The following is a 27,694-nucleotide window of genomic DNA, read 5'->3' on the forward strand; positions in this document are numbered from 1 at the left end:
TTTTGTGCTTCTGTACCAGCCCACGGCAACCACAGCCCTTTAGCAATGAAGATCTGTGCCCCCAAAGATGCCCCAATAGCTTCCTATCTTCTTTTTGCTGATTCACTGCACATGCTCGGTGCTGCTGGCAGTTACTGAGTTTATGGGCTGACTCACAATATACTGTATATTTAGGATATAAATGTCACAATATAAGGTTTATTAGTTATTAACACAGATGATTACTGCATGGCAACTCTGAAACCAGTGCTATTAGCATCAGACTTTAATCATCAGCCTGTTAGGATCAGCTTATATGACAAATAGCTGCTCAGAGCGCATTAAGCATGTGAGTGTCGCAGACACTTCTTACAGAGGTGTCCAGCATGTCCACTATGGTCACTTCCTGTGACAATTTTAAAGGACTGGATTATTACTACTATAGAGATGTTGAACATTTAGGCTGGTTCAGTAAGTTCATTATCTAAAATATGGCATGTCTAGGGTTTGGTTCTCCTTTTAAGGCAATCCTTAAAGCCACAGATATAAAAAAAAAATCCTATATGTCACAATACACAGTCTGGTTTTACTAATAAAGGATGTGCTGTATATTTTTAAACTAGAAGGTGGACTCTAATCTGTAGGGTGGTTGGGTCACTGACATCCTGATAGCATGTAGGAACAGAATAGGAGAAACCTAACAAAATATCTTCTATTGTCCATTTGTCCAGCTACTGTGAGATGTGAGTGCTGTATCAAAGCCACTAAAGCTACTAAACTAATGTGTGTGGTCCTGAGAGTTTCCACACCAGGAGGTAAAGGATACATAGTGACTTTTACAGATAACCATTCTGCGATGGAGTGAATTTAGCTAAAACATTTTTTGTTTGTTAGTCTTTTAATGTTAATTTTACTGCCTAGTAATTTAGTATTTAAGTAATTCATTAATTCAGTATTTCAGTAATTTGTGTAAATAGCTATGTGTATAATCTGTATATATATGTGTTAAAAGGGGTAACTTTACAGTATTAGCTTTGGTTAACAAACTAAGACCTACTTTGTTTGAAGCATGTGCCTCAGCTGTGCTGAAAGTATGTTTAGTAGTGTTTACATAAGTGTGTGCAAAAAAACTACTTTGTTTCTATACAGAACATTGCAATTGCTTGTATAAAGTAAAGGTTCATGAAGCAGTTACTCAGAGAAGCCACTTCCTAAAGGGGTGGGCAGCTTCTCTGAATGAATACAGAGTAGATGCTGACCACCTGGGGGCATAGTGCAGTTGAAGGCTATAAAAGCTGTAGACTGGTTTCTTTTGGGAGTCTGTGTTAAAGGAACAGTAACACCAAAAAATGAAAGTGTATAAAAGTAACTAAAATATAATGTGCTGCTGCCCTGCACTGGTAAAAGTTGTCTGTTTACTTCAGAAAGTCTACTATAATTTATATAAATAAGCTGCTGTGTAGCCATGGAGGCAGCCATTCAAAGGAGAAAAGGCACAGGCACATAGCAGATAACAGATAAAACACTATTGTATTCTACAGAGCTTATCTGTTATCTGCAATGTAACCTGTGCCTTTTCTCCTTTTTTCCAGCTTGAATGGCTGCCCCCGGGGCTACACAGCAGCTTATTATATAAATTATAGTAGTGTTACTGTAGCAAACACACCAGTTTTACCAGTGCAGGGCAACAATGCATTATATTTTTATTACTTTAAAGCTCTTTCATTTTTTGGTGTTACTGTTCCTTTAAGCCATTGTAAGTGGGAGGGGGGCGTGGCTTGCCGCATACCTGTATGACCACACAATGACTGAGCAACCAGATTCACCCTGGAAGCACTATATGCCCTACAAACAACATGAAAAAGCATGGTAAGACTCCTGCACAGCTCCCCAAAGCAAAATATAATAAAACTACTAAAGAAATAGAAGTTGCTACCGAGTTATTTGATAAAAATACTGACGACCGTGCTACACACAAAATGGCGCAGATGAGAAAACGCGCGCTAGAAAAAGACACAGAGTCAGCACAAAGCTGAAATTAAAAATATGCTTCAGAAGATTTCATAAAAAAGACATTCTAAGCATAGCTGCCAGAACTGACATAGTGGAGTCATGAAAAACTTGTAAAACACAATATTTACCTTCGTAAAACAGTAAACAAGCAAGTAGAACAAATTAATGAGCTTGAAAGACAAATGGAGGATTTTGAAAATAGAGCAGAAGAATCAATATAAGAGTGGGGGAATTCTAGCAGTGGTTACACTAGGAGAACTAATCCAAATATTCAACAGGATTCTAAATAGAGAAATCTCCACTGAGATAAAAATGGACAAATTCCACCGAGTGGCCAAAACTAAAAATGCCCCACCTGACTCCCCAAGAGATGTTCTATGTGCCCTCCATGATAATTCACTAAAGGAGGATATTTTACTCAAATCAAGAGAGGCGAAAAATATCTCTTTTGAAGAAAACAAAATTACTCTATTCCAGGATTTATCATGGAAAACACTCTACAAGTGAAGATTATGAAAACCTCTTACTGACCTAAGAGAAAACGGATTACAATTCAGATGGGGACAGTTTATTTTTCTTAAACTACCAAAAGACACTGACGATTTTTGCAAGAAACTCGAGATTATAAGCGCGAGTATAAGCCGAGGTTTACTTTTTCAGCACATTTTTAGTGCTGAAAAACTCTGCTTATACTCGAGTATATACGGTAATATGTTCTTACTGCTTAATTTGTCTTTATTATTAAATATAGGCCATTCTATGTAGAAAGTTATTTAGTAAAATAATAGCAACAAGATGCGGTTGTTAACCAGTTAATCTGTTAAATTGTTAACCTGTTGACTCACTGAACTCTTTACTGGTTGCAAGCTTTATTATGAATTTAATAGTATTGCAGGGCAACATATCATTTTTCCACAAGCAATTAAACCAAAATCAGGGTAGAATTATGGTTAGAAAATTAGAATTAGAATATCTATTTTATAGTACATTATCTTATACAATACAGATCGCAGCTATACAAGGAACCATTGCATATTAAACATGTGGTTAATTGCAGCTATGACATACTTACTGTTCTCATTGTATATAGTTATTTTCTCCCCATTTCTCAACACAATATATGTAATACCATATCACTTTTACAGAGACATATTTTATGGAATCTGAAACCATTACTTAAATTTAAAAATTGGTGAAATGCAAGATAACATCTATTAATGTATATGGGTTACATGAACACATAACCCATGAATGTCCACAGATGTTCAATCATTGCAATACTATAGGAGCTTAGATTGTTTTCTTTCAAGAAACACATTTTAAGGAAAATGCTACTCCTAAATTTCACCACAAAGCATATGACAAAATATATATGGGAAATAACATAGATAAGAAAACAAATGGTGTACTAATAGCTATTCATAAAAACACCCCATTTTCTGTACCAGATATTTACACAATAAAATATCTATTTACCAAATGTGAATCAATTAAAAATCCTAAAAGATATTGAATAAATTAAAATCTTTCAGGGAAGGAATGATATTTCTTGGAGGAGATTTTAATATCCCATTTAATCCTCTTTTAGATTCATCATCTAAGAAATCCTATTTACCATTCTCTTTAATAAGAGAAATAAATCAGGTACTACATACTGATCTCCTCTCTGATACTTAGAGAATATCCCATCCACAAGATAGAGATTATACCCATTTTTAATGTGTTCTCAGAAATTATGCTAGAATTGATTATATCTTTATTGAACATAAATAGTTCAAATTAGTTCAAAAGGTAGTACAGGTATGGGATCTGTTATCCGGAAACCCATCATCCAGAAAGTTCTGAATTATGGAAAGGGCATCACCCATAGACTCCATTATAAGCAAATAATTCTAATTTTTAAAAGTAATTTCCATTTTCTCTTTAATAATAAAACAGTATCTTGTACTTGATCCCAACTAAGATATAATTAATCCTTATTGAAGGCAAAACAATCCTGTTACATTTTAGGTGGGAAGCCTATAAATGCACAATTCAAAGATATTTGATCTCCTTGGGTTAAAAAAAAAATAGACAAATTACTTAAAGAAATTAACATCCTAGAAACACAACATACAATTATACAACTGGAAGCAACATATCAAGAACTTGCAAATAAAAGGACTAGATTAAAAAACCTGAATCCAAAAAGGTGTTTATGAGAATTAACCACAATATATATGAGTTTAATAATAAATATGGAAAATATTTGGCAAACATGCTGAAAACACAATTCACTAAATCATATATATTAAAAGTGAAAATTCACAGACAACAATTAGTAAATATAACATCACATATTGTAAACTGCTTCCAGATGTATTATTCTAATTTATATAATGTAAACAAACAACAGACACATTCAAGAAATAAAGAGAGGAAAAAAGAACAAATGAAAAATTTCCTATCTCTCTTAAATATACCCAAATTAGATAATATAACCTCAAAAAATTTGGACAAACCATTTACTATTGAAAAACTTTCAAGTGTAATCAAAGAATTACCCTTAAGTAAAAGCCCCAGACCAGATGGTCTCACAGCCCAATTTTATTAAAATTATACAATTCACAACTCCATACCAGAAGAATCCCAAGAAGCACATATAACTTTAATTCCCAAAAGCTCATTGCGAACAGAATAAAAATATACTTACTATCTCTGATTCACGCTGATCAAACTGGTTTTATACCTGGAAGGGAAAGGAAAAACAATACTGTTAGAACGTTAAATATAATTAAAGAAACACAGAAAGAAAGTGGCTTTAATTATTTCTATGGATGCTGAAAAAACATTTTATAGAATTGACTGGTTATATATGGAAAATGTTCTGTGTGCAATGGGTTTTAGCAAAATTTTAATTGACAAAATAATGTCCTTATATCAGTGTCCCAATGCTAGAATTAGAGTAAATGGTACATTATCTGATAAATGTATGATAAGAAATGGAACAAGACAGGGATGCTCCTTATCCCTATTATTATTTGTTTTAACTATTGAGATACTTTTAATTTCCATTAGACAACATTCAGATATCAAAGGTATTCAAATCTCCATCACTTATCATAAAGTATCGGCCTTTGCAGATAATCTATTATTCTACGTATCCCAACCTCACACTACGATACTGAGTTTGATTAAACTAATAAATAACTTTAGTTTGCCATCCAATTTCAAAATTAGCTATAATAAGTCTGAAATACTGGATATTGCCATACCCCAACATAAAGTTCATAACCTACAAAAGAACTTCTCTTTCAAATGGGCAAAGGACACAATCAAATATTTAGGGGTTCAACTAACCCAAAACGAAAAACTTCTATACCGGAGGAACTATCTACCTATACTAGAGGTCATTGATAAAGATATAGAAAAATGTTCTAATATTTGTATTTTATGGTTTGGTAGAATTAAACTCGTTAAAATGTTAATTCTGCCCACTAAAATTCCTAGAACTTTTTTTCATAAGATTAAAGCAAAATTATCTAAATTTATTGGAAAAACTCCAAACCAAGAATAGCCCATCAGACTTTGACTAGATTAAGAGAAACAGGAGGTTTAGGATTACCATGTATATATACAGTGGATATAAAAAATCTACACACCCCTGGTAAAATGTCAGGTTCCTGTGCTGTAATAAAATGAGACAAAGATAAATAATTTCAGAACTTTTTCCACCTTTAATGTGACCTATAAATTGTACCACTCAATTGAAAAACAAACTGAAATCTTTTAGGTGGAGGGAAGAAAACCAAAAAAACTAGAATAATGTGGTTGCATAAGTGTGCACACCCTCTTCTAACTGGGGATGTAGCTGTGTTCAGAATTAAGCAATCACATTTAAAATCATGTTTAATAGGAGTCAACATACACCTGCCATCATTTAAAGTGCCTCTGATTAACCCCAAATAAAGTTCAGCTGCTCGAGTTGGTCTTTCCTGACATTTTTTTAGTCGCATCCCACAGCAAAAGCCATGGTCCCCAGAGAGCTTCCAAAGCATCAGAGGGATCTCAATGTTAAAAGATTTCAGTCAGGAGAAGGGTACTATGCGGTAGGAGGGGCAAGACGAAAGCCTTTTCTTACGAAGAAAAACATCCAAGCCAGTATACATTTTGCAAAAACACATCTGAAGTCTCCCAAAAGCATGTGGGAAAAGGTGTTATGGTCTGATGAAACCAAGGTTGGCCATAATTTCAAAAAACATATGTTTGGCGCAAAAACAATACTGCACATCACCAAATGAACACCATACCCACAGTGAAGCATGGTGGTGGCAGCAGCATCATGCTTTGGGGCTGTTTTTCTTCAGCTGGAACTGGGTCCTTAGTTAAGATAAAGGGAATTATGAACAGTTCCAAATACCAGTCAATATTGGCACAAAACCTTCAGGCTTCTGCTAGAAAGCTGAACATGAGGAGGAACAAAGGAATGGCTTCACCGGAAGAAGATTTAAGTTTTGGAATGGCCCAGCCAGAGCCCAGACCTGAATCCGATTGAAAATCTGTGGGGTGATCTGAAGAGGGCTGTGCACAGGAGATGCCCTCGCAATCTGACAGATTTGGAGTGTTTCTGCAAAGAAGAGTGGGCAAATCTTGCAAAGTCAAAGTGTGCCATGCTGATAGACTCATACCCAAAAAGACTGAGTGCTGTAATAAAATCAAAAGGTGCTTCAACAAAGTATTAGTTTAAGAGTGTGCACACTTATGCAACCACATTATTTTAGTTTTTTTTTGTTTTCTTCCCTCCACCTAAAAGATTTCAGTTTGTTTTTCCATTGAGTGGTACAGTTTATAGGTCACATTAAAGGTGGAAAAAGTTCTGAAATGATTTATCTTTGTCTCATTTTTGTACAGCACAATCAGGGTGTGTAGACATTTTATATCCACTGTACATATTACAAAGCAATGCAGTTGGCAAGAATAATGTCATGGCATACTGAAAGAAACTGCTCTCCTGGCATCAACGTAGAAAAAGATGATAATGTGAAATTTCCAGCAACGCTAATATGGGTTAGAAAACCACAAGTTACCAAAATTCCTAAATCTAAAATAATAATCTACCCAACTATGACATTTTGTTTCAAAAGAAATAAAGAAAATGGTTTGTCCCCATATCCCTTCCCATTGATCTCTCTTGGATAATTTAGAATTTAAACCAAGGATAGAAAATAATTCAATTAAAAATTGGACGGAAAATAAGAATAGACCCGACAGAATTAAAGACTTCTTAGAAGCAGATACGATAATTTCAATAAATAAAAATTAAGGAGACGATATCAACTCTCCATAGACTAATGAACACATATCAAATATATACATTCTTTACATGTTAAAGATTTCAACAGAGAATTTACCTGGTTGCAAAATCGATAGAGAAATCCAAATAAGAAGACCGCTATCATTTACCTATAAAAAATATTGATTGCATAACACAATATTAAACCACCATTTGCTAGTAAATGGGAAAATTTAACACTCATCTGATGATTGGGAAAAAAATATGCCAGAATAATGTTAAAATATTTGTCTACAAAAGCACAAGAATTAAGTTACAAAATTTTGTCAAGGTGGTATTATACCCCAGAGAAATTAAAAAACATGTAAAACACCTCGGATGTGTGTTAGAGATGCAATGCAGAGAGGGAGGTCATTTGAACATATATGGTATAAGTGCAAAAAACATGAAAATTACTGGACCCAAATACAAGATATAATTGACAAATTGTTCCCCAACTATCTTACATTACATACCTCAGCAATCATGCTGTTATACAATAATGAAAAACAGACTATTATAACAACTCCATTACTTAAATACATAATTACATTAGCAAAAAACGATTATTCCACGAAAATGGAAATCAACAGAATCCTCAACAGTATCTGAATGGATACACCTAATGAAAGAAAATAGATCAGTGGAAGAATCAATCTATCAATCAATCTCATATAAACTGGGAAATGCATTAAACATTTAAAAAATTAGAGACCCTGGGTAGACTATATAGAACAAAACAATCCAAATAAATAAATACCCCTCTCTGGGCTGCATCTCTAAACAGCAATACTGTCGATTATAGAAAACATCTACTAAGATAATTTTATGAACATTTGTGATATACAAACGTAAACATACTTTTGTATTGCGTTACAAATCTGTCTCTGAATATCAACATCAATTATATTGTTATGATACAATAGAGTGTATACATTTGCATATACTTACCAATGAATAGTTAAATACAGACTTTACCTTCCTTTTATTATTTCCAATCTTTACTATTTTGTTTTTATGTAAATATATTTACCCCTTTTATCCCCCCCATCCCTTTTTTCTTTTCTGTAACTCCTATTGAACTCCCTTGATAAACATAAATAAAAAATAGAATTGAAAAAAAAAAAGGCATTGTAAGAGGCAGTTCAAGAGCTCCAGGATTGTGCTTGCAGGGTTATTGTTGACCCCCTGCTCGTAAAAGTGTGTATTGCACCTTTGCAAATACTTTGTGTTTTTTCTGCATTTGATAAAAATAAAGCACAAAATTTCCACTGAAGATCGGTCTGGCTAATGAACACATACACGCCAACTGACACATTCATAATACACAGTCACCTGTCTAATGAAAAACAAATTAGAAGTGTTTCATAAACTGCAGGTCTATGTGACAAAGGCATGTAACAAATTTTAGAGGAAGCTACTTGTGTTTAGAAGTGACAATGGATTTGAAGTCACTGGACACAAAGTAGAGAATTTAGTAACGTAGTAAGTTAGGTTGAAAAAAGGCATACGTCTATCACGTTCAACCATAATGCCTATATATAATCTGCCTAACTTCTAGTTGATCCAGAGGAAGGCAAAAAACCCCATCTGAAGCCTCTCTAATTTGCCGCAGAGGGGAAAAAATTCCTTCCTGACTCCAAGATGGCAATCTGACCAGTCCCTGAATCAACTTGTACTACGAGCTATCTCCCATAACCCTGTATTCCCTCACTTGCTAAGAATCCATCCAGCCCCTTCTTAAAGCTATATAATGTATCAGCCAGCACAACTGATTTGGGGAGGGAATTCCACAACTTCACAGCTCTCACAGTAAAAAAATCTTTCGGAATATTTAAATGGAACCTCCCTTTTTCTAAATGGAGTGGGTGCCCTCATGTCCGTTGGAAGGACCTACTGGTAAATAAAACATTAGAAAGGTTATTATATGATCCCTTTATATATTTATACATAGTTATCATGTCACCTCTTAAGCGCCTCTTCTCCAGTGTAAACAGACCCAACTTGGCCAGTCTTTCTTCATAACTGAGACTTTCCATACCCTTTACCAGCTTAGTTGCCCTTCTCTGGACCCTCTCTAATATAGAATTTTTTTAAAGGATTCACAAACTTTCGAGTTTGTTGTATGCTGTTGTATTACTGCACTCTGTTGTTTTTTCTTTTCACTATATTGTTTTTGATTTGCACACTGTAAAAATGCTAAGTTTATTATGCCTGTGATTCACAAGTAAAGCTTTCTTGCTAATTGCTGTGCTGAGTGTTCCCTGTGTGATCATCATAGAGACCACATCTGCCAACACTTGTGGGCACAATGGGGGGGGGAGGAAGAAGCAGTATATACAGCAGATTTGTGATTATATTGTGTCTGCTTCTGTGACTATCTTGTTTCTGAAGTGTCATAACCGCCCCCTTGGCTCATTGCAGAAGGGGCTGTCCTTGTTCCTGATTTTGCTACAGTATATAGAAAAGCACTTGCCTGCACACTATGGTCTTTCCAAAAGACTTTCGCTCAGTAGTACGCAAAAGAGGAATCAGCACCCTTTCATCCAACACAATAATTCCAAAGAAAATGCGCTGGCACAGCGAGGCAATTGAAAGCGGGAAATGTGTGTTTAGTGCAAGTACAAAAAAACGGTTTTGGGGCACGCCCCTTCATCAGAAATCTCGTCTGTCCAGGAGACAAACCATTATCTGCAACAGACACACTGGATTGAAAGTCGATTGATGAAATGAAAACATTCAGAGAAAAACATTTGGGAAAAAAAACTGTAATGAAGAAAATTTGCTTCGTAATGAAAAAACCCCTGTGCTCTTTTTTATAAAGCTAAAATTATAACATGTTTTTGTCTGTTAGAAAATAACTGCCATTTTGCATTTCTTTTTAATACATAGTAACATAGTAATTTACGTTTAAAAAAAAGACATGCATCATGTTCAACCTTTTTTTACCAAAGTGAAACCTGCCTAACTGATAGCTGATTCAGAGGAAAGCAATAAACCCATATCTGAAGCCTTTTCAATTTTCCTCAGAGGGGAAAATCCTTTCTGACACCAGAATGGTAGTCGGACCAGTCCCTAGATCAACCTTGTGCTTGAAGCTAATTTCTAAAACCCTGTATTTGTTCGCTTGCTTAAAAGCCATCTAACCCTTTTGAATAAAGATGCCAAGTGGCCTTCCTCAGGCTTTGCTTTTACTAGTGTTGTTATTGCAGCTTTAACTCATTAATTGCTGATTCAAGAGGTCAAATAGCCGCTAACACTCAAAAGGTTAAACAATATATAGACGAGTGATGTCGCCCTGTCTATTTAAGAACTGCTCATGTTCTGCCCACAATAAAATGTTTTACCTGTTGGGATTTAAAAAAAAAAATGTTTTTAGGCTGTTGTACTTTAATCGGTTGTGACTAGTGGTGATCCTGCCAGGCCTGTGCCTCATACTTCCCACTTCGGGCCGTCTAGTGTATTTGTACCCCTGGTTATGCATGCTTCAGGTTACTTTTAGTTTTAAATCTGGCTAGCAGCAAGTCAAAGTTTTAAAAGCCTGACAGTCTTAAGCTTAGTTAGATGTCTGCTGATGTTGCATCTTTGTATCACAGCGTTTCATATGGTTTACAATATGGTATATAATTTAGTTGTGTTTTTTGATTACTCTTTACCTTTGTTAAACTTTCAGCAAAACATTTGCAATTATCTGTTCCAGGAAAACATATCTGATTATCAGGGGACACACCTCACACTTCACCAGCAAATGGAATCTTTAAAGGAACAGATGGCTATTGCAAAAGCTAAGGGAGAAGAAACAGTAGCTCACAGTTTACAGGTTGGTTAACGGTATTTGGTGTGTAAGCAGTTTCTTTCTAAGAGGCAGAGTTTTAGGTACCAGATATAGTATCAGGGACGGGTCAAGCTGTCCAGGCACCCTAGGCAACCCCCCACTCCTCCCTCCCTCCCTCGTGTGTGCACACGCGGGCACGCCCATGTGCATGCGCAGTGCCATGGGGGGGGGCGCGTTATTGCCCAGTGACAAGCAGCAGGAGCAATGACAAGGGAGCGCCTACTCTAGGCAGGAGAGGTACCTGCCTAGCGCCCCCTCATCGTTGCACCCTAGGCAGATGCTTACCCCTAGTTCCACCCCCTGCAAAGTATGGAAATCCTAGGTAGGAGCTGGCCCAGATTTGGATTTTGGTTTTTGTTCATGTAGAATCAACTTTAAAATTATTTTAACTTTCTGTAATGAAATTTAGTATTAAAATAAATTGTTGTCCTTGTCAAAGTACCAATGCATTTTATTGAAGAATGATCCTTGGACTGAACCTGACCATTTTTGGTCTGATCCCAGTTTTATTGTCTGGAAATGATTCTGAAAATCTTATTTTAACTTTACTTTTTGGATGAATTGCTAAGTTTGGAAAACAGCATGTTTTTGCAAGAAAAAAGTACCAACAGAATAGAACCTTATATGCCGTTTCTTTTATACTGGCATTTGGTGAACATTTTTGTATTGTGGGCCAAACTTTTGGCCAAATATTTGCTGTGTCTGGGAGGTTTAAATCCATCTGTCATCATGTTATATACAAAATTTTGAGTCTGGAGGAGATTCTGTGACTTGTAGGTATAATGTGTATATATTTCCTGTGGTTCTACGCGGCTTTCGGCATAGGTTCTTGCTTAATGAGCTTTTCTTTGTTGGTTGGTGAGAAGACTGCCTGGAATAAAAATGTTAGGGCATTAATTCCTTAATTTGGTATTTCAGCTATCCTGTAGCATCTGAAAGCTTTTTATCCTCCTTGGTAAGTTAAGGTCATATAGTGTGTAAAAAAATAAGAAAATTATGAATAAGATATCTCAAGGATAAAATTAGGATTTCCTAATATCATTTGTATATTGTTGCAGGAGTTTCTATTTCAATAACTGCAGAGGCGCAAATGGAATGTTATGTTTTGACTTATTAGAAGGTGGGCCCAAAATAGGGCTGATTTGTTTAGTGGAAAGATAAGCATTCTCGAAATCTATCCATTTTATTGTATTAGATTTCACATACCATCGGGTTAGTTGGCCAACCTGGTTGGTTTATAATAATTAAGTAGATAGCAGGCCTGAAAAAGGTACAATATACAGTTCTTTGCTAAAGTATTCTTTTACCTATTTGTTTTTATTTACCTATTTTGTTACAATCCAACCTGCAATTTAAATGTTTCTAAATCTTATTTTATGTGATAGATCTGCACAAAATAGTCTACATTGTTGAAGTGAAATAAGAAAAATATACAGGTATATAAAAAAGAATTTAAAAAAAACTAAAAAACTAAAAATTGGCATGTGCATATTTTGCCAGTCACATAATTTGGGAAATGATGTCCACCTGTGTGCAGTCTAAGGGTCACATGATCTGTCAGTATAAACACACCCTTTCTGATAGAGGCATTACACCAAAGTAGTCAGGGACAAAGTTGTTGAGAAGTACAAGTCAGGGTTGGGTTATAAAAAAATATACAAATCTTTGAGGATCCCCCAGAGCACCATCAAATCTATCATCTTCAAATGGAAAGAACATGGTACCACAACAAACCTTCCAAGAGAGGACCACCCACCAAATTTCACAAACCGGGCCAGAGAGGCAGCACAGAGACCAAAGGTAACCCTGAAGGAGTTGCAGAGTTCCACAGCAGAGATTGGAGTATCTGTCCATAGGACCACAATAAGCCATACACTCCATAGGACTGGAGTCCAGAGTGTCCAGAAAAAAGCTATTACATTATGTTAAAAATAAGAAAGCATATTTTGCGTTTGCCAAAAGGCATGTGGGCGACTACCCAAATGTATGGAGGAAGGTGCTATGGTCAGATGACACTAAAATTGAAGCATACTGCTAAAGCAACACTCACGTGGTGTAAAGAACTAAAGACTAACTAAAGAAGTAGGGCAGAAATGTTGTACATTATGTTTTAGGTTTCTGTACCAGCCGAAGGTGACCACAATCCTTTAGCAGTGAAGATCTGTGCTCTTCTTTAATGCTGCTTCACTGCACATGCTCTGTGCTGCTGTCAGTTACTGAGCTTAGGGACCAACTCAAAATATACTGCATAAATAGAGTATAAATGTACAGTAAAAATCTGATTAGTAATTCATTCAGATTCATGTTACATGACAGATCTAAAACCAGGGCATTTGCATCAGAATTGAATAATCAGCCCTGTAGCATCAGCTTATTGGACAGACGTTCCATCAGGCGCGATCATCTGCACACTGCCTTTGTATGCATTTGTGCATATGTTATTAGTGAAAAATTGTACAGAATTCGCAGAGGAGCATATATATTTAAAAAAGTATGCAGTTTACCTTGCATGGTACCCATTACAAAGATATATACCGACTGTCAGGGTCTATTATTGTAAGTTGGGGGTAAAATGGTTATAATTATTCCAAGGGTTACTGTGACTGCTCTTTTTTTGTATATAGGTAGAGGCATATATCTGAATAATATTTGTGTAAATATGGAGGAGGGTCCTTATGGGACCAGTGTGTCTCCTGTAGTGCCACAATATATGCATGTAATCTAAGATAGTATCGTGCCACAACTTTCCTTTTGGTAGATTAATTGAGCCCTTTATATTATGAGAAAAAATGGTAACCTTTATACTTATAATTTGACTGGTTCTCTAAAGTCTAAGATTACTGTAAAGGCTAGAGCAAAAGTAGTATCTGCCAACAAAGTACAGTTGAAATATACAAAGTATACAATCTTGTCAGTATATAGTGTCAGTGCAAGAAAAAAAGTAACAACTACATGAATAGAAACAACCATAGAGGCAAAACACCTGAGAAATAGTAAGACTTTTTAGGTTGGTAAGAACAGGATATTAGTAGGTCGGGAAGGGTTAAATGAGTGATTTTCCCATATTACAAAGTGCCGACTGCTGTGTGGCCTTGGGAGCAATTTTGATGAAGTTTGTAAAGGTTTGAGAGTAGTGATGCAATTAGGCCCAATTTGGATAGTAGAGCTGAACCATCTCTTGGGTCTGTAAGTAAATGTGTGACTCTATTTTTCAACACTGTTAAACTGAATGGGAAACATCTATTTGAATCCATCTTGCTGCAAACGCATCGTAATGGGGCTTAAAGCTCTGTGTTTTGGAGTGTTATTGGGGCAATGTCAGGAAATAAAAGAAAGTGGTCTCCGTTCAGTTCAGCTGTGTCATGATCCCATGATATAATAATAATAATCACCCCTTTTTACTAGGGTTAGGGTTTTTTTGAGAAGCAGACAAATAATCCACACCAGTAAGTGTGTATAAAAGGGAATATATTGAATAATAAATTACTCGATTGTTATAATTAAGTGATTAAACTAAAACAATATTTACAGTTACAAATTAATGATACGATCTACATTATTGTTACCACCAGTGTAAAAGACTAACGATCAGCTCGTCTTTCCATCATGGCTGTCCTTTGTCCTCCAGCACCTCTGGTCTGCGGTCCTCACATGCTGCCCCCTGTTTACTTCAGGTGCTGTTACCCTCACTACTGTCCAGTCCACATTTATACACGTTTTCAGCCACTGCCCCTACATACCAACTGATCAGATGGGGTTGATAAAGAAACACACATTGCCTTGGACAACTGGTTTTTAGTAGGCCTACATTACCCATAAGACATGGTGAATGTAAACCACACATACATATAAAAATATTGTAAACCAAGATGTCAATTTCTTACACTTAGTTTCGTAATAGTGTAAGCGAGCAATAGTTTTCCTGGGGGGGTACTTCTTGAGTTGAGGTTTAGATCTGAGAGAAAAAGTTCTTGAATTTTAAGATCTGTATAAGAGTCAGGGATGTTACATTACATTAACATTTATTTATAAAGCGCCAACATATTCCGCAGCGATGTACAATAATGTTGCGTATTTTTATATTGTTCCTAGGCAACCTGTTTTCTAGATCTTCTGTGTGTGCTTTTAGAGCTTGTACTGACCTTTGTAGAGAGTCAACCTGCTGATGTTTCATGTAAGAAGTCGAAGTTTCATGTAAGAGGTGACCATGTCATTGTGCATGGTTTCTAGGGTATTTGTTCATGCTGCCAGCATTGCAAGTTCTTTAGTTATATCAGCTATAGCAGATTTCAGGTCTAACTTGAAAGTAGTGGTCACAGTAGTTGTGGCTTACCAAGGCTGGCGTATAACTTGTCTTTGGTGAGGCACTGTGCTTGTGTCATGGTATCTGGAATTAAGGCCTTAGCAGGGGAGCCACGTCATTGCATTGTCATATTGGGAGTGCATACCTCCCAACTGTCCCGATTTTTGTGGGACAGTCATGATTTTAAGAGCTCAGCCCGGATTCTTACTGAAAAGTCCCTCATTTCTCTTTTGATCTCCTGCATTGAATGTTAAAAAAAAGATACAATGTTTCTCAAAAATAATTAGCTTTTGGCAGAGAGAACAGAAAAACTTAACAAGCAACACCTGCACTTATATACAATTGTAACTAATAAGCTAAATAGGTATCTTGGGGTAACTGAGACTTGCAGCTTGAAGGGCCTTTTTTAGCAAAACTGTAAAAACACAAAAAACAAGACCAAAAAATCCTCTAGAAATGTGTTCAAACTTTTAATAACTTGCCTAATTTTATAAAATGGAAGTGGTATTTAGGGGGTGTTGTTGCAAAAATGGGTATGGCCTATAATATTTGCTGCGCTACATGTGGCATTTCATTTTTCAAATGTTGGGAGGTATGGTAGTGCTTCAAGTAAGAGCCCACTTCTTTTTGTGTGTTATTTGTTGCCAAACATGGTGAGGCTTTACTGGTCCAGGTGTGCGCAGTGGTGCTTCTGAGGGTTCTGTTTCTGAATTTGGAGCTCTTAATTTGGTGCTGTTTGAAGCCTAAAATTTTGTTGCCCACCGCCTGAAAATCTGGTAACCTTAGTTCAGAGGACAACTCATACTGGATAGTAAACTGTTCAGGGGACCCCTAGCATCCATATTAACAATGATTTATATTGGTATCTAATGGCTTGTGGGCCTTTGAAGCAATATTCTGAAATTCTGTAATTTGGTATTTTAAGATAGAAAGACGTGTTTTTCATTTGTCAGAATGTGCATTTTTATATATATATATATGTATTATATATATGATTTTCTCAGGTCTTCTGTTATTACAAATAAAATACATGGAGGGGCCTCTGTTACAGCATTATTCATAATTAGGATTTTTCCTAATGATGTGGGAGATACGATACTGTAAAATGCAAGCTAAAGGCAATTTTGAGCTATTTCATCAAATTTTTATGAAAATTTTGCAATTTGGAAGTTTGGAGTAAAATTACATATTTAGCCATTTGGTAGAATAATTGCTTTCCAAAAAAACAACAACTTGAGATTTCAAAATCTTAATTTTTGTGCAACTCCACTCATGTAACTAGAAATAGGACTCTAAATACTAAAAAAAGAATGACCAAAGAAATATTTTAAAAAGCGAGTTTGTTTTTGGGCTCATGCCTAGGGCGGCAGCATTTGCAGCTAAATCCAGTAAACTAACCAAAATAAAGTATTAAAGATAATTACACAGTGCGGTTATTAAATAATCTATTCATATTAGTCAAAAAAAAAGTGTTGTGTGTGCACAGTTTTTGTGATTTTTGTATCAGATATCAGTCAGGGAGGCCTGTTGGAGAGCCCCATACACGGGCAGATAAGCTACCAGTCTTAAGGACCCAAATTGGCAGCTGCCCATGTATGGCCACCTTAAGAAGCGCTTTTCTGCTCCCCCGCCTGGAAGATAATCTGTGACACCTAGACCATTTCAGCTATAGAATGTTCTGTTTCACTTAGTTAGTGACGACACAATGATTGTTATTCTGTTTTCTAGATACTGATTCTGATGCCACATGCTTATGTGTGGCATCTTCTTGTATAAACTGTGGGCCAATTGTCCGGTTCTTCAACCCATCAGCTAAAAATAGCAATATCTGATTTTACTTTAAAATTTTTTTAACTCATTTATTTCCATGCTCTGTCTTGTAGGCTAAACTTGAAAAACTTTTGTCAAAGCAATTGGACATATTACGCAATTCAGAGTATGACAGACTGCAGAATCCAGAAATATGTCATTTTAGTGGACATTACCTGAAAAATTTGGAAAACAATAGTCCAACAACTATTGCTTCTGATAGCTCAGAGAGTCAAGGTAAGTTGAGTTACTATTGAGTGCTACTGGGAGCTGCTATCTTGCTACCTTCCCATTGCTCTGCTGGAGGGGAAAGGGTTATATCACTCCAACTTGCAGCTCAGCAGTAAAGTGTGACTTAAGTTTATCAGAGCACAGGTCAGTTGTGAAATTTCCAAATTAAATATAAAAAAAAATCTATTTGTTTTTGAAAAACAGATTTTAATGTTGGATTCTGCTGGAGAAGCTCTAATAACGCATGTGTTTTTTAAAAACAAAACATGTTTTCCCATGAGAGTATTCCTTTAAATGTTCAAATATTTTCAGCATATAAACATAAGCTTTATTTTCCACAAATTTAAAGTTATATTAAACTAAAGAAAAGTGCTGATTGACCTTGGGAATTTACCTTATAATGCAGCTTGCAGTGCAGTGGGTAAAGATGGTAAATAGGTTGACCCTAGTACCATTCAAGTTTCCCTTCATAAATTCGGTCATAAAAGATAAGCTCTTTCAATCCCAAAAGGAAAAATCTAGGATTTACTTTGATTTTGCATTAAAACATTTGGTGAAATTATTTGGCAGTTGCACCAAATGTGTATAAAGTATAAGGAATTCCCTCACTTTACTAGCCATCCTTTCCCTTAAAGCAGCTGCTTCATCATCATTGAGATAGGAAAACTTTTGGAAGGGGTGATAAGGGATAGGGTACTTGAATACATTGCAGTTCACAATACTGTAAGTTTGTGCCAGCAGGGTTTTATGCATAACAGATCTTGCCAGACTAATTTAGTCGCCTTTTATGAGGAGGTGAGCAGGAACCTCGATGCTGGAATGGCAGTTGATGTTATCTACTTGGACTTTGCTAAAGCATTTGATACAGTACCACGCAGAAAGTCAATGATCAAATTGAGGAATATTGGCCTAGAAGATAATATTTGAAATTGGATAGAGACCTGGCTGAAGGATAGAACATTTTCTAATTGGACCAGTGTGGTTAGTGGATTACCACAGGGGTCAGTCCATGGTCCTTTGCTTTTTAACTTGTTTATTATTGACCTGGAGGTGGGTATAGAGAGTACTGTTTCTATTTTTTCTGACGGCACTAAATTGTGCAAAACTAGAAGTTCCATGCAGGATGCTGCCACTTTGCAGAGCGATTTGACAAAATTGGAAAACTGGGCAGCAGTGTTGACAAGTGCAAAGTTATGCACTTTGGTAGAAATAATATAAACGTGAACTGAATGGTAGTGTAGATAACAAGTTGTCTAATTCCAGGCAGTGTCATTCTGTGGCTACTAAAGCAAATAAAGTGCTGTCTTGTATAAATAAGGGCATTGACTCAAGGGATGGAAACATAATTTTGCCTCTTTATAGGTCCCTGGTAAGGTCTCACCTTGAGTATGCAGTGCAGTTTTGGGCTTCAGTCCTTAAGAAGGATATTAATGAGCTGGAGAGGGTGCAGAGACATGCAACTAAACTAGTTAAGGGGATGGAAGATTTAAGCTATGAGGTTAGACTGTCGAGGTTGGGGTTGTTTTCTCTGGAAAAGAGGTGCTTGCGAGGGGACATGATTACTCTGTACAAGTACATTAGAGGGGATTATAGGCAGATGGGGTATGTTCTTTTTTCCCATAAAAACGATCAACGTACCAGGGGTCACCCCTTTAGATTAGAGGAACGGCGCTTCCATTTGAAGCAGTGTAGGTGGTTTTTCAAGGTGAGGGCAGTGAGGTTGTGGAATGCCCTTTCTAGTGATGTGGTAATGGCAGATTCTGTTAATGCCTTTGAGGGGCCTGGATGAGTTCTTGAACAATCAGAATATCCAAGGCTATTGTGATACTACAACCCGGATTCCAAAAAAGTTGGGACACTAAACAAATTGTGAATAAAAACTGAATGCAATGATGTGGAGGTGCCAACTTTTAATATTTTATTCAGAATAGAACATAAATCACGGAACAAAAGTTTAAACTGAGAAAATGTACCATTTTAAGGGAAAAATATGTTGATTCAGAATTTCATGGTGTCAACAAATCCCCAAAAAGTTGGGACAAGGCCATTTTCACCACTGTGTGGCATCTCCCCTTCTTCTTACAACACTCAACAGACGTCTGGGGATCGAGGAGACCAGTTTCTCATGTTTAGGAATAGGAATGCTCTCCCATTCTTGTCTAATACAGGCCTCTAACTGTTCAATCGTCTTGGGCCTTCTTTGTCGCACCTTCCTCTTTATGATGCGCCAAATGTTCTCTATAGGTGAAAGATCTGGACTGCAGACTGGCCATTTCAGTACCCGGATCCTTCTCCTACGCAGCCATGATGTTGTGATTGATGCAGAATGTGGTCTGGCATTATCTTGTTAAAAAATGCAGGGTCTTCCCTGAAAGAGATGACGTCTGGATGGGAGCATATGTTGTTCTAGAACCTGAATATATTTTTCTGCATTGATGCTGCCTTTCCAGACATGCAAGCTGCCCATGCCACACGCACTCATGCAACCCCATACCATCAGAGATGCAGGCTTCTGAACTGAGCGTTGATAACAACTTGGGTTGTCCTTGTCCTCTTTGGTCCGGATGACATGGCGTCCCAGATTTCCACAAAGAACTTCGAATCGTGACTCGTCTGACCACAGAACAGTCTTCCATTTTGCCACACTCCATTTTAAATGATCCCTGGCCCAGTGAAAACGCCTGAGCTTGTGGATCTTGCTTAGAAATGGCTTCTTCTTTGCACTGTAGAGTTTCAGCTGGCAACGGCGGATGGCACGGTGGATTGTGTTCACTGACAATGGTTTCTGGAAGTATTCCTGAGCCCATTCTGTGATTTCCTTTACAGTAGCATTCCTGTTTGTGGTGCAGTGTCGTTTAAGGGCCCGGAGATCACGGGCATCCAGTATGGTTTTACGGCCTTGACCCTTACGCACAGAGATTGTTCCAGATTCTCTGAATCTTCGGATGATGTTATGCACAGTTGATGATGATAGATGCAAAATCTTTGCAATTTTTCGCTGGGGAACACCTTTCTGATATTGCTCCACTATCTTTCTGCGCAACATTGTGGGAATTGGTGATCCTCTACCCATCTTGGCTTCTGAGAGACACTGCCACTCAATCATGTTGCCAATTGACCTAATTAGTGTTATTTGGTCTTCCAGCTCTTCGTTATGCTCAAATTTACTTTTTCCAGCCTCTTATTGCTACTTGTCCCAACTTTTTTGGGATTTGTTGACACCATGAAATTCTGAATCAACATATTTTTCCCTTAAAATGGTACATTTTCTCAGTTTAAACTTTTGTTCCGTGATTTATGTTCATTGCGTTCAATTTTTATTCACAATTTGTTTAGTGTCCCAACTTTTTTGGAATCCGGTTTGTAATATCTACAGTTAGTATTAGTGGTTGTATATATAATTTATGTATATGAGTGTATAGATTGGTAAGTATAGGTTGTGTGTGCTGGGTTTACTTGGAAGGGTTGAACTTGATGGACTCTGGTCTTTTTTCAACCCTATGTAACCATGTAACTATGAGGTGCAGCCCATCTCTGGCAGGTAATTGAAAAATCAGCCCAGTTCTTGAAAAATCCAAATCCCTCAATTCTATATTTACCCTGTACTCAAGCCTCATAATAATAAGCTTCTGCTGCTGTGTTGATTGCTGTTTACCTTTCTTGTTTCTTCTGTTTAATAAATATGACCCAGAATAGGGGATTTGTTTATACACAATGATAAATCAATTTCTTGAAATCCTGTAGTGGCAGCACAGGGTACTCATGGGTTAATACATCCTTGTGACTAGGAGGCAGGATGAAAGTAAAAAAGAATGATCACTTCGCTGAGGATCCTCATATAGCTACCATTATAGTGATAGAGGCTGAGTGCTCAAAGGAAGCGCCCTTTAGACTCTCCACAGAGAAAGTGAGTGGCAATATGGCGACCATATGTGATTGGTTCTAGAACAAAGCCAGCTTCTGGAAAATTATTGAAAGGACAGGTACCTGGATGTTGATAGTCCCAAGCCCTTATAGAGAAAAAGAATTGCTGCAGGATATTAATGCATCAAAGTAAAAACCAAGGAGTGCAAACAAGACCCCAGTATCAAAGGGGAGCCACAGCAAACTTTCAAAAAATATATATAACACTCCAAGGATAAAATGAAAAATAACCTTTATTAATCCATCATCTAAAATATACAAACCCCGAGCTTCTCAGCCTTACTGTTTTGTGCCCCATGGCAGAAACACAAAAATATTTTAAAAAGCAACAGGGCCAACAGATTAATGTTTGTACAGCCTCCATGGTTATGCTTAAACCTCCAAAATTAATTATCTTACACTAAAAGGAATATTACCAAATTCTAACAATTACACAAAACTAAATAAATACCATTAAGACATGTCATACTGCTGAGTTAAAAGACCATAACATTCATTTAATAATCACTTTGTATAGCAAGTCACATCAGTAACATAATTTAAACCCTGTGGCATTTGTGTGTGCAAATAAAATATACAAAAAATTATTTTCAATAATTGGCTAGATTAATTACCCCCTCTCTTACCTAATCTAGCTTTCTCTATATCTTGAACTAAAAACAGACATATCAATATTGTAAAATATTTTGTAATATCTGTTATCTTATGGAATTGTTTGCTAAACCTCATAGTAAAAGAGATCTTTTCACACTTTTTCCCAATAACCTATCCCTCCTCACATTTACAGCTCTCTCAAATGCTCTAGTCAACTTCCCTCCGATTATATCCTCTTTCGAGAAATCTGTTATTCATATCACGGGCTTGTTTAAAAAAAATTCAAAATCTGTTGAGCAATTCCTCCTTAACCGGAGGAACTGGCCAACTGGTATCCATAAAAGCATGTAATAAATGTGATGTTGACACAAACGTGCATGTAATAGAGTATTACCATTACATTTCTTTCTAAAAATTGTCAGCTGTTTTGTTTATCACTGAAATTTCTATATCTAGGAATTCTATTTTCTTTTTGTTATATACACTGATAAAACTCAGATTCAATTTATTAGAGTTGGCAGATGGAACAGTCTCCTTAAACTCTCCCTGCTCATCATCCCAAAAACATAACAGATCATCGATATAATCAAAATGACATGTTTCTTACTATCTGCAGGGTCTCCTTCCACCAACCCATGAATAGATTGGCGCAGGGGGCAAATTTAGCAGAATTAAATACAAAGTAATTATGTTGTAGCAGAAAATGACATGCCCTTAATAGAAACTGTATTAAATTCCCTGTATAGCCACTATATTTCTACAAATGGTACTGTACAGCCTGTAAGCCCAAGTTATGGGGAATAGAGCTATACAACGAAGACACATCCATTATCCCCCAACCATAGCTCTCTTACCAGGACAACTGCTTAAGCTTCAATAAAACGTGTGGTGTCCCTTGTATTACTTTCTGAGTAATAAAGGTTGTAAATGGGCACCCACCCATTCTGACAGATGTTCATTATGCTACACAATACCTCAAATTATTGGGAGTCCAGTAGGTGGCCTAATTTCCTTCAGCAAATGATAGAAAATGGGAAAAGTTACTGTTTTTTGTAATAGATAATCTCTCACTATAGCATCTATTAAACCCTTTTCCTAAGCACTGTCAATTAGAATACATTTTAAAAAAACTTTCAGTAGGGTTATTTTTTAAAATACTATGTATTTTTTTTTTAAATAGTATGTTTGACTATCTCCCAATTGCCAAAGCTTCCGCTCTATATGTCTCAGAGTCTAGGACCATCACCATGCTTCCCTTATTTGTATTTTTCATACCTATAGAATCATCATTTCCTAAATGCAGAAGTGCTTGTCTCTCTGTTGAAGTCAAATTTCCAGTTGTCCTGGCAGTGTTTTTAACCTCCTCGTGTAATTCCCAAATTCATTTTTCCACTCTCTGTTGGAACTCATCTAAAAGTGGCCATCTATATTTCAAAGGATAGAAATTACTCTTATTTTTAAACTTGGTAGTATCTATAAATTTCTTGTTACAATGTTTTTGTAAAATAATATCCCTCTCAGAGCTCCAATTCCCCGTATCATGTAAAAATATTTTTATGACTATTTTACAGACATCAGCAATAGTTTCAAATGTATTAAAATCTCTAGTGGGTGAAAATGGCATTCCTTTACTTATTCCATGTACTTGAGCAAATGAGAGTTTCCTAGAGGAAAGATTTAAAACTTTCTCAGATGTAAAGGTTTATCACTCTTTCTCTTTAGAGTACTAGTACTTTTCAGGAGAACATTTTTTCTACCATCTGACCTGAGCCCAATTATATACTTGGCTTTTTATATAATTCATACTATCTCTATCATATTTTTTCTTTTTATTTTGCATAATTTCTACTTCCAATTTACTAGTTTTTTTCTATATATAGTCATACAAAGACTTAAAATGCGTTGATTCCTTAAACTGCTCCAATTCTTTCTCAGAGTGTTTTAAATCCACCTTGCGCTCATTATGAAGTTTCGTTTTAAACTCAATCATTAATTCCATCAATTTGAATGAACAGATAATTGTATTCCAACTCTTCATAAACTCTTCATCTCTGTTTATAAAGGAGGGAAATTTCTTATTTCTAAGACCCCCGTGGTATAATCTGTGAAGCCACATATTTCTCCAGTGAAGCAATATCCCACCAAACATATAATTCTTTTACAAGATAAAGTTCAAAATATCTACACACCCTTAAAAATATTAGATCCTTCTGTAATAGTGTCAATACCCAAGCAAAAAACAGAATTAGCTTTAGATACACGTGAAGTACAATAATATAAATTCTTCATAGTGAAAATATTTTAGATTTTAATTAATACATTTAAAACTCCCTCCCTATACCACAAGAGACTTCAACACTTTCTAGATCACCAAGATTGAAGGATAGAGCAGATTCTAGCAAAAGTGAAAGCTACAACACTTTTTAAATGACAAAAAAGAGAAAGACAAGGAGACCTCTTCTCCTAACTGATATTTAATATGTCCCAGCTTGAGTAAAGGGTAATCAATCAATAGATAGAAAAATCAATTACAGCTTGCAAAGATAAAACACAGGTGATGAATACTGAACAGAGTACAGGTTATTAACACCAGAAGACTTGATAAAGTACAAGAGTTATAACTCAAAAATATCATCACAGCGGCACCAGTATGTAAATTGCTGCTAGGCGGCAGCTGTGGTGTATCTGAATTGATCTTTATTGGGTGATCTTTTAGAAGGAGAGTCCAGTGAATGAGAGGAGGAAATTGTTGATTTTCATTTTGCCATTTGTGAAAGTGATGAGAACCTTAAGGTTATGATAGTTCCTGACCACTTTCCTAGGAATTCTGGCTGAAAAGTTTTCATGTTTGCCAGGGCAAATGGTACAGCTTCAACAGATAAGGTCATTACGCCGAGTAGGCACATGCATATTCTTGTGAAGGTGAGGTGTAGGTTTGAGGTCTGTTCAGCCTCCACTCCTGTTCTGGTAAGAAAGACTCTGTTGTGAATTTGAGTCCCAAAAATATATTGGACTAAGCCAGTTGTAGTGTGCTCTTGGGGGAATGAATCTTTCAGCTGTGGTTATGGCTGCCTTCAATGTGTATGCAATGTACACTGCACTGTAAGATGCCCTCACAGAGATTTTGGGGCTGATTCAGTAGTCCGAAAAAACAAGTGATATTTATAGCATGCGTTAAAAATATCACTTCTTATATTTTGCGAATTAACGATCGATTCACTAAAAGGACACTTGTCTGAATTGAGAAGCAATGTTATTGTTATTAATCTGGTGATACAAATTTTTAAGCAATATTTTAAACCATGCAATATATTTATGCATAGGGGGCCCGATTCACTAAAGTCCGAAATAAGGAGTGCTATTTATAGCATGCGTTAAAAATCTTATCACTTCTTATTTTTCGCTCGATTCACTAAAAGGACACTTGTGATAATTAAGAAGCGATGTTCTTGGCGTTATTTATCTTACGATGACATATTTTAATGAAAAAAACTATGCGATAAGCGTTATAGGGGCCCATTCACTAAAGGTCAATAATGCTTATCGCATAGTTTTTTTCATTAAAAAGCATGCGATAATTAAGTACCGATTCATCAAAGTCATTTTGCATGTGTTAATCCGCATATCGCATGCACAAAAAAAACGCATTGCGTTAATTAGCGAATAGAAATAGTACTAACGCATGATTCACAAACACATATGAAGCGTTAAACGTGCAAAATATTGTGTTAATCTGTGTGAATATTAACCCTACTTGGGGCAGGCGGTACTTAAAGAAAATTGCGGTTCGTGAGCTATTAGCAACACAACATGGAGTTTGCAGTCGTATTTTTTCAAGTATATGTTGGCCCTAGAGTGATGCATCCTCCAGTTTTCAGGGAAATGGTGGTTTTCAGAAAGTAATGGTTACGTGCGTAATATATTGCGCTCTGTGTAATATATTGCGCTCTGTGTAAAATATCGCGCACTGCGTAATATCTTGTGCGCTGCGTAATATATTGCTTGAAAATATGTCATCGTAAGTTAAATAATGCCAAGAACATCGCTTCTTAATTATGACAATTGTCCTTTTAGTGAATCGAGTGAAAAATAAGAAGTGATAAGATTTTTAACGCATGCTATAAATAGCACTCCTTATTTCGGACTTTAGTGAATCGGGCCCTATGTTCTGAAAATTACCATTTCCCTGAAAACTGGAGGATGCATCACTCTAGGAAGATCACATACTTGAAAAAATCCGACTGCAAACTCCATCTTGTCACCAATGACAATCACCAGCTGCAGTTTTGTTTAGTAACGCCTACTCCTGGGAGGCGTTAAGTTTCACAGTAATTCTCGCCACATTTTAGGCTTTTAATCGCTAATAATTATCGCGCGCTTTTTAACTCAAAAAACTGTGCGATAAGCGTTATCGACCTTTAGTGAATCTGCCCCTTTGTGTGTAAAAGGGCACAAGATTTAAAATTTATGGAAGGGTGTATTAACCAATGGTGCTGCCTAGGGATGTGGTGGCAGCAGCAGGCTGTTCGCTCACTTGCTATATTGTTGGCAAGGAAAGAGTTATTGGCCTCAGAAAACAAAGATTCAATCAAATATGCTTCTTTATTGAATTAAAACAGTTTTTATTATCATATCTACAGATGGCATTGGAATTCTAAAGGATTACTCACAAGCAGCCTTAAACTATACAGAAAGGAAGATCATTAAGCTGGAACCAGAAGATACGAGATAGCTGTAAAGACAATCTTCTAATTTTAATAATTATTACCAACACCACAAGCAAGCCTTAAACTGTTACCAGTGTTGCCTCATCAATACATACAAAGCCAAAGCTTACAGACTGATACCATTGGTATTAAGAAGACAGGACTACTGATACAGTTTTTTTGCTGGACATACATTCCTTTAATGCCTTTTACAAAAATGGCAAAGCTCACAAATTAATACCAATGGGCTTCCAGTGTTTAAGAATAAAAAAATGTGTTTGTGTAAGGTACGAAACACATAAGTGTTAGAACATGTATTCAATTTAATATATGTGAATACGGTTAATTTTACTTGAAAATGTCTGTTTTATTACTTCTGTTTTAGATAATGATATTGCTTAGTATAGGATAAACACATATCCTTGGGATTACAGGAGAAAATAGCCTGGCGTGAGAAATGGCTTGCAATAATGTTAATTTAAAATGTTTATTATTATTAAAAGTAATGCATACATATACTCTATATGTATAATATAGATATATAGCTTTATACACTGCTCAAAAAAATAAAGGGAACACAAAAATAAGACATCCTAGATCTGAATGAATGAAATATTCTTATTAAATACTTCGTTCTTTACATAGTTGAATGTGCTGACAACAAAATCACACAAAAATGATCAATGGAAATCAAATTTATCTGGTCTGGATTTGGAGTCACACTCAAAATTTAAGTGGAAAAAAACACTACAGGCTGATCCAACTTTGATGTAATGTCCTTAAAACAAGTCAAAATGAGGCTCAGGAGTGTGTGTGGCCTCCACGTGCCTGTATGACCTCCCTACAACGACTGGGCATGCTCCTGATGAGGTGGCGGATGGTCTCCTGAGGGATCTCCTCCCAGACCTGGACTAAAGCATCCACCAACTTCTGGACAGTCTGTGGTGCAACGTGGCATTTGTGGATGGAGTGAGACATGATGTCCCAGA

At 36.3% G+C, this 27,694-nt stretch overlaps 1 protein-coding gene across 2 annotated transcripts in view; it reads left to right on the top strand.

The window, feature by feature from the left end:
- Positions 1–27,294, top strand: part of nab1 (NGFI-A binding protein 1) — a 90,817-nt gene extending 63,523 nt beyond the window's left edge. The window contains 3 exon segments of one of the 2 annotated variants that reach the window (NM_001126751.1): positions 11,004–11,123; positions 17,325–17,487; positions 26,640–27,272. In NM_001126751.1, coding sequence (NP_001120223.1) covers positions 11,004–11,123; positions 17,325–17,487; positions 26,640–26,731 — 375 coding nt within the window. In that variant the 3' untranslated portion in view covers positions 26,732–27,272. 2 annotated transcript variants of the gene reach the window in all.
- Positions 27,295–27,694: the final 400 nt, after the last annotated feature.

This window comes from Xenopus tropicalis, chromosome 9, assembly GCF_000004195.4.
Source record: "Xenopus tropicalis strain Nigerian chromosome 9, UCB_Xtro_10.0, whole genome shotgun sequence".
Lineage (NCBI taxonomy): Eukaryota > Metazoa > Chordata > Amphibia > Anura > Pipidae > Xenopus > Xenopus tropicalis.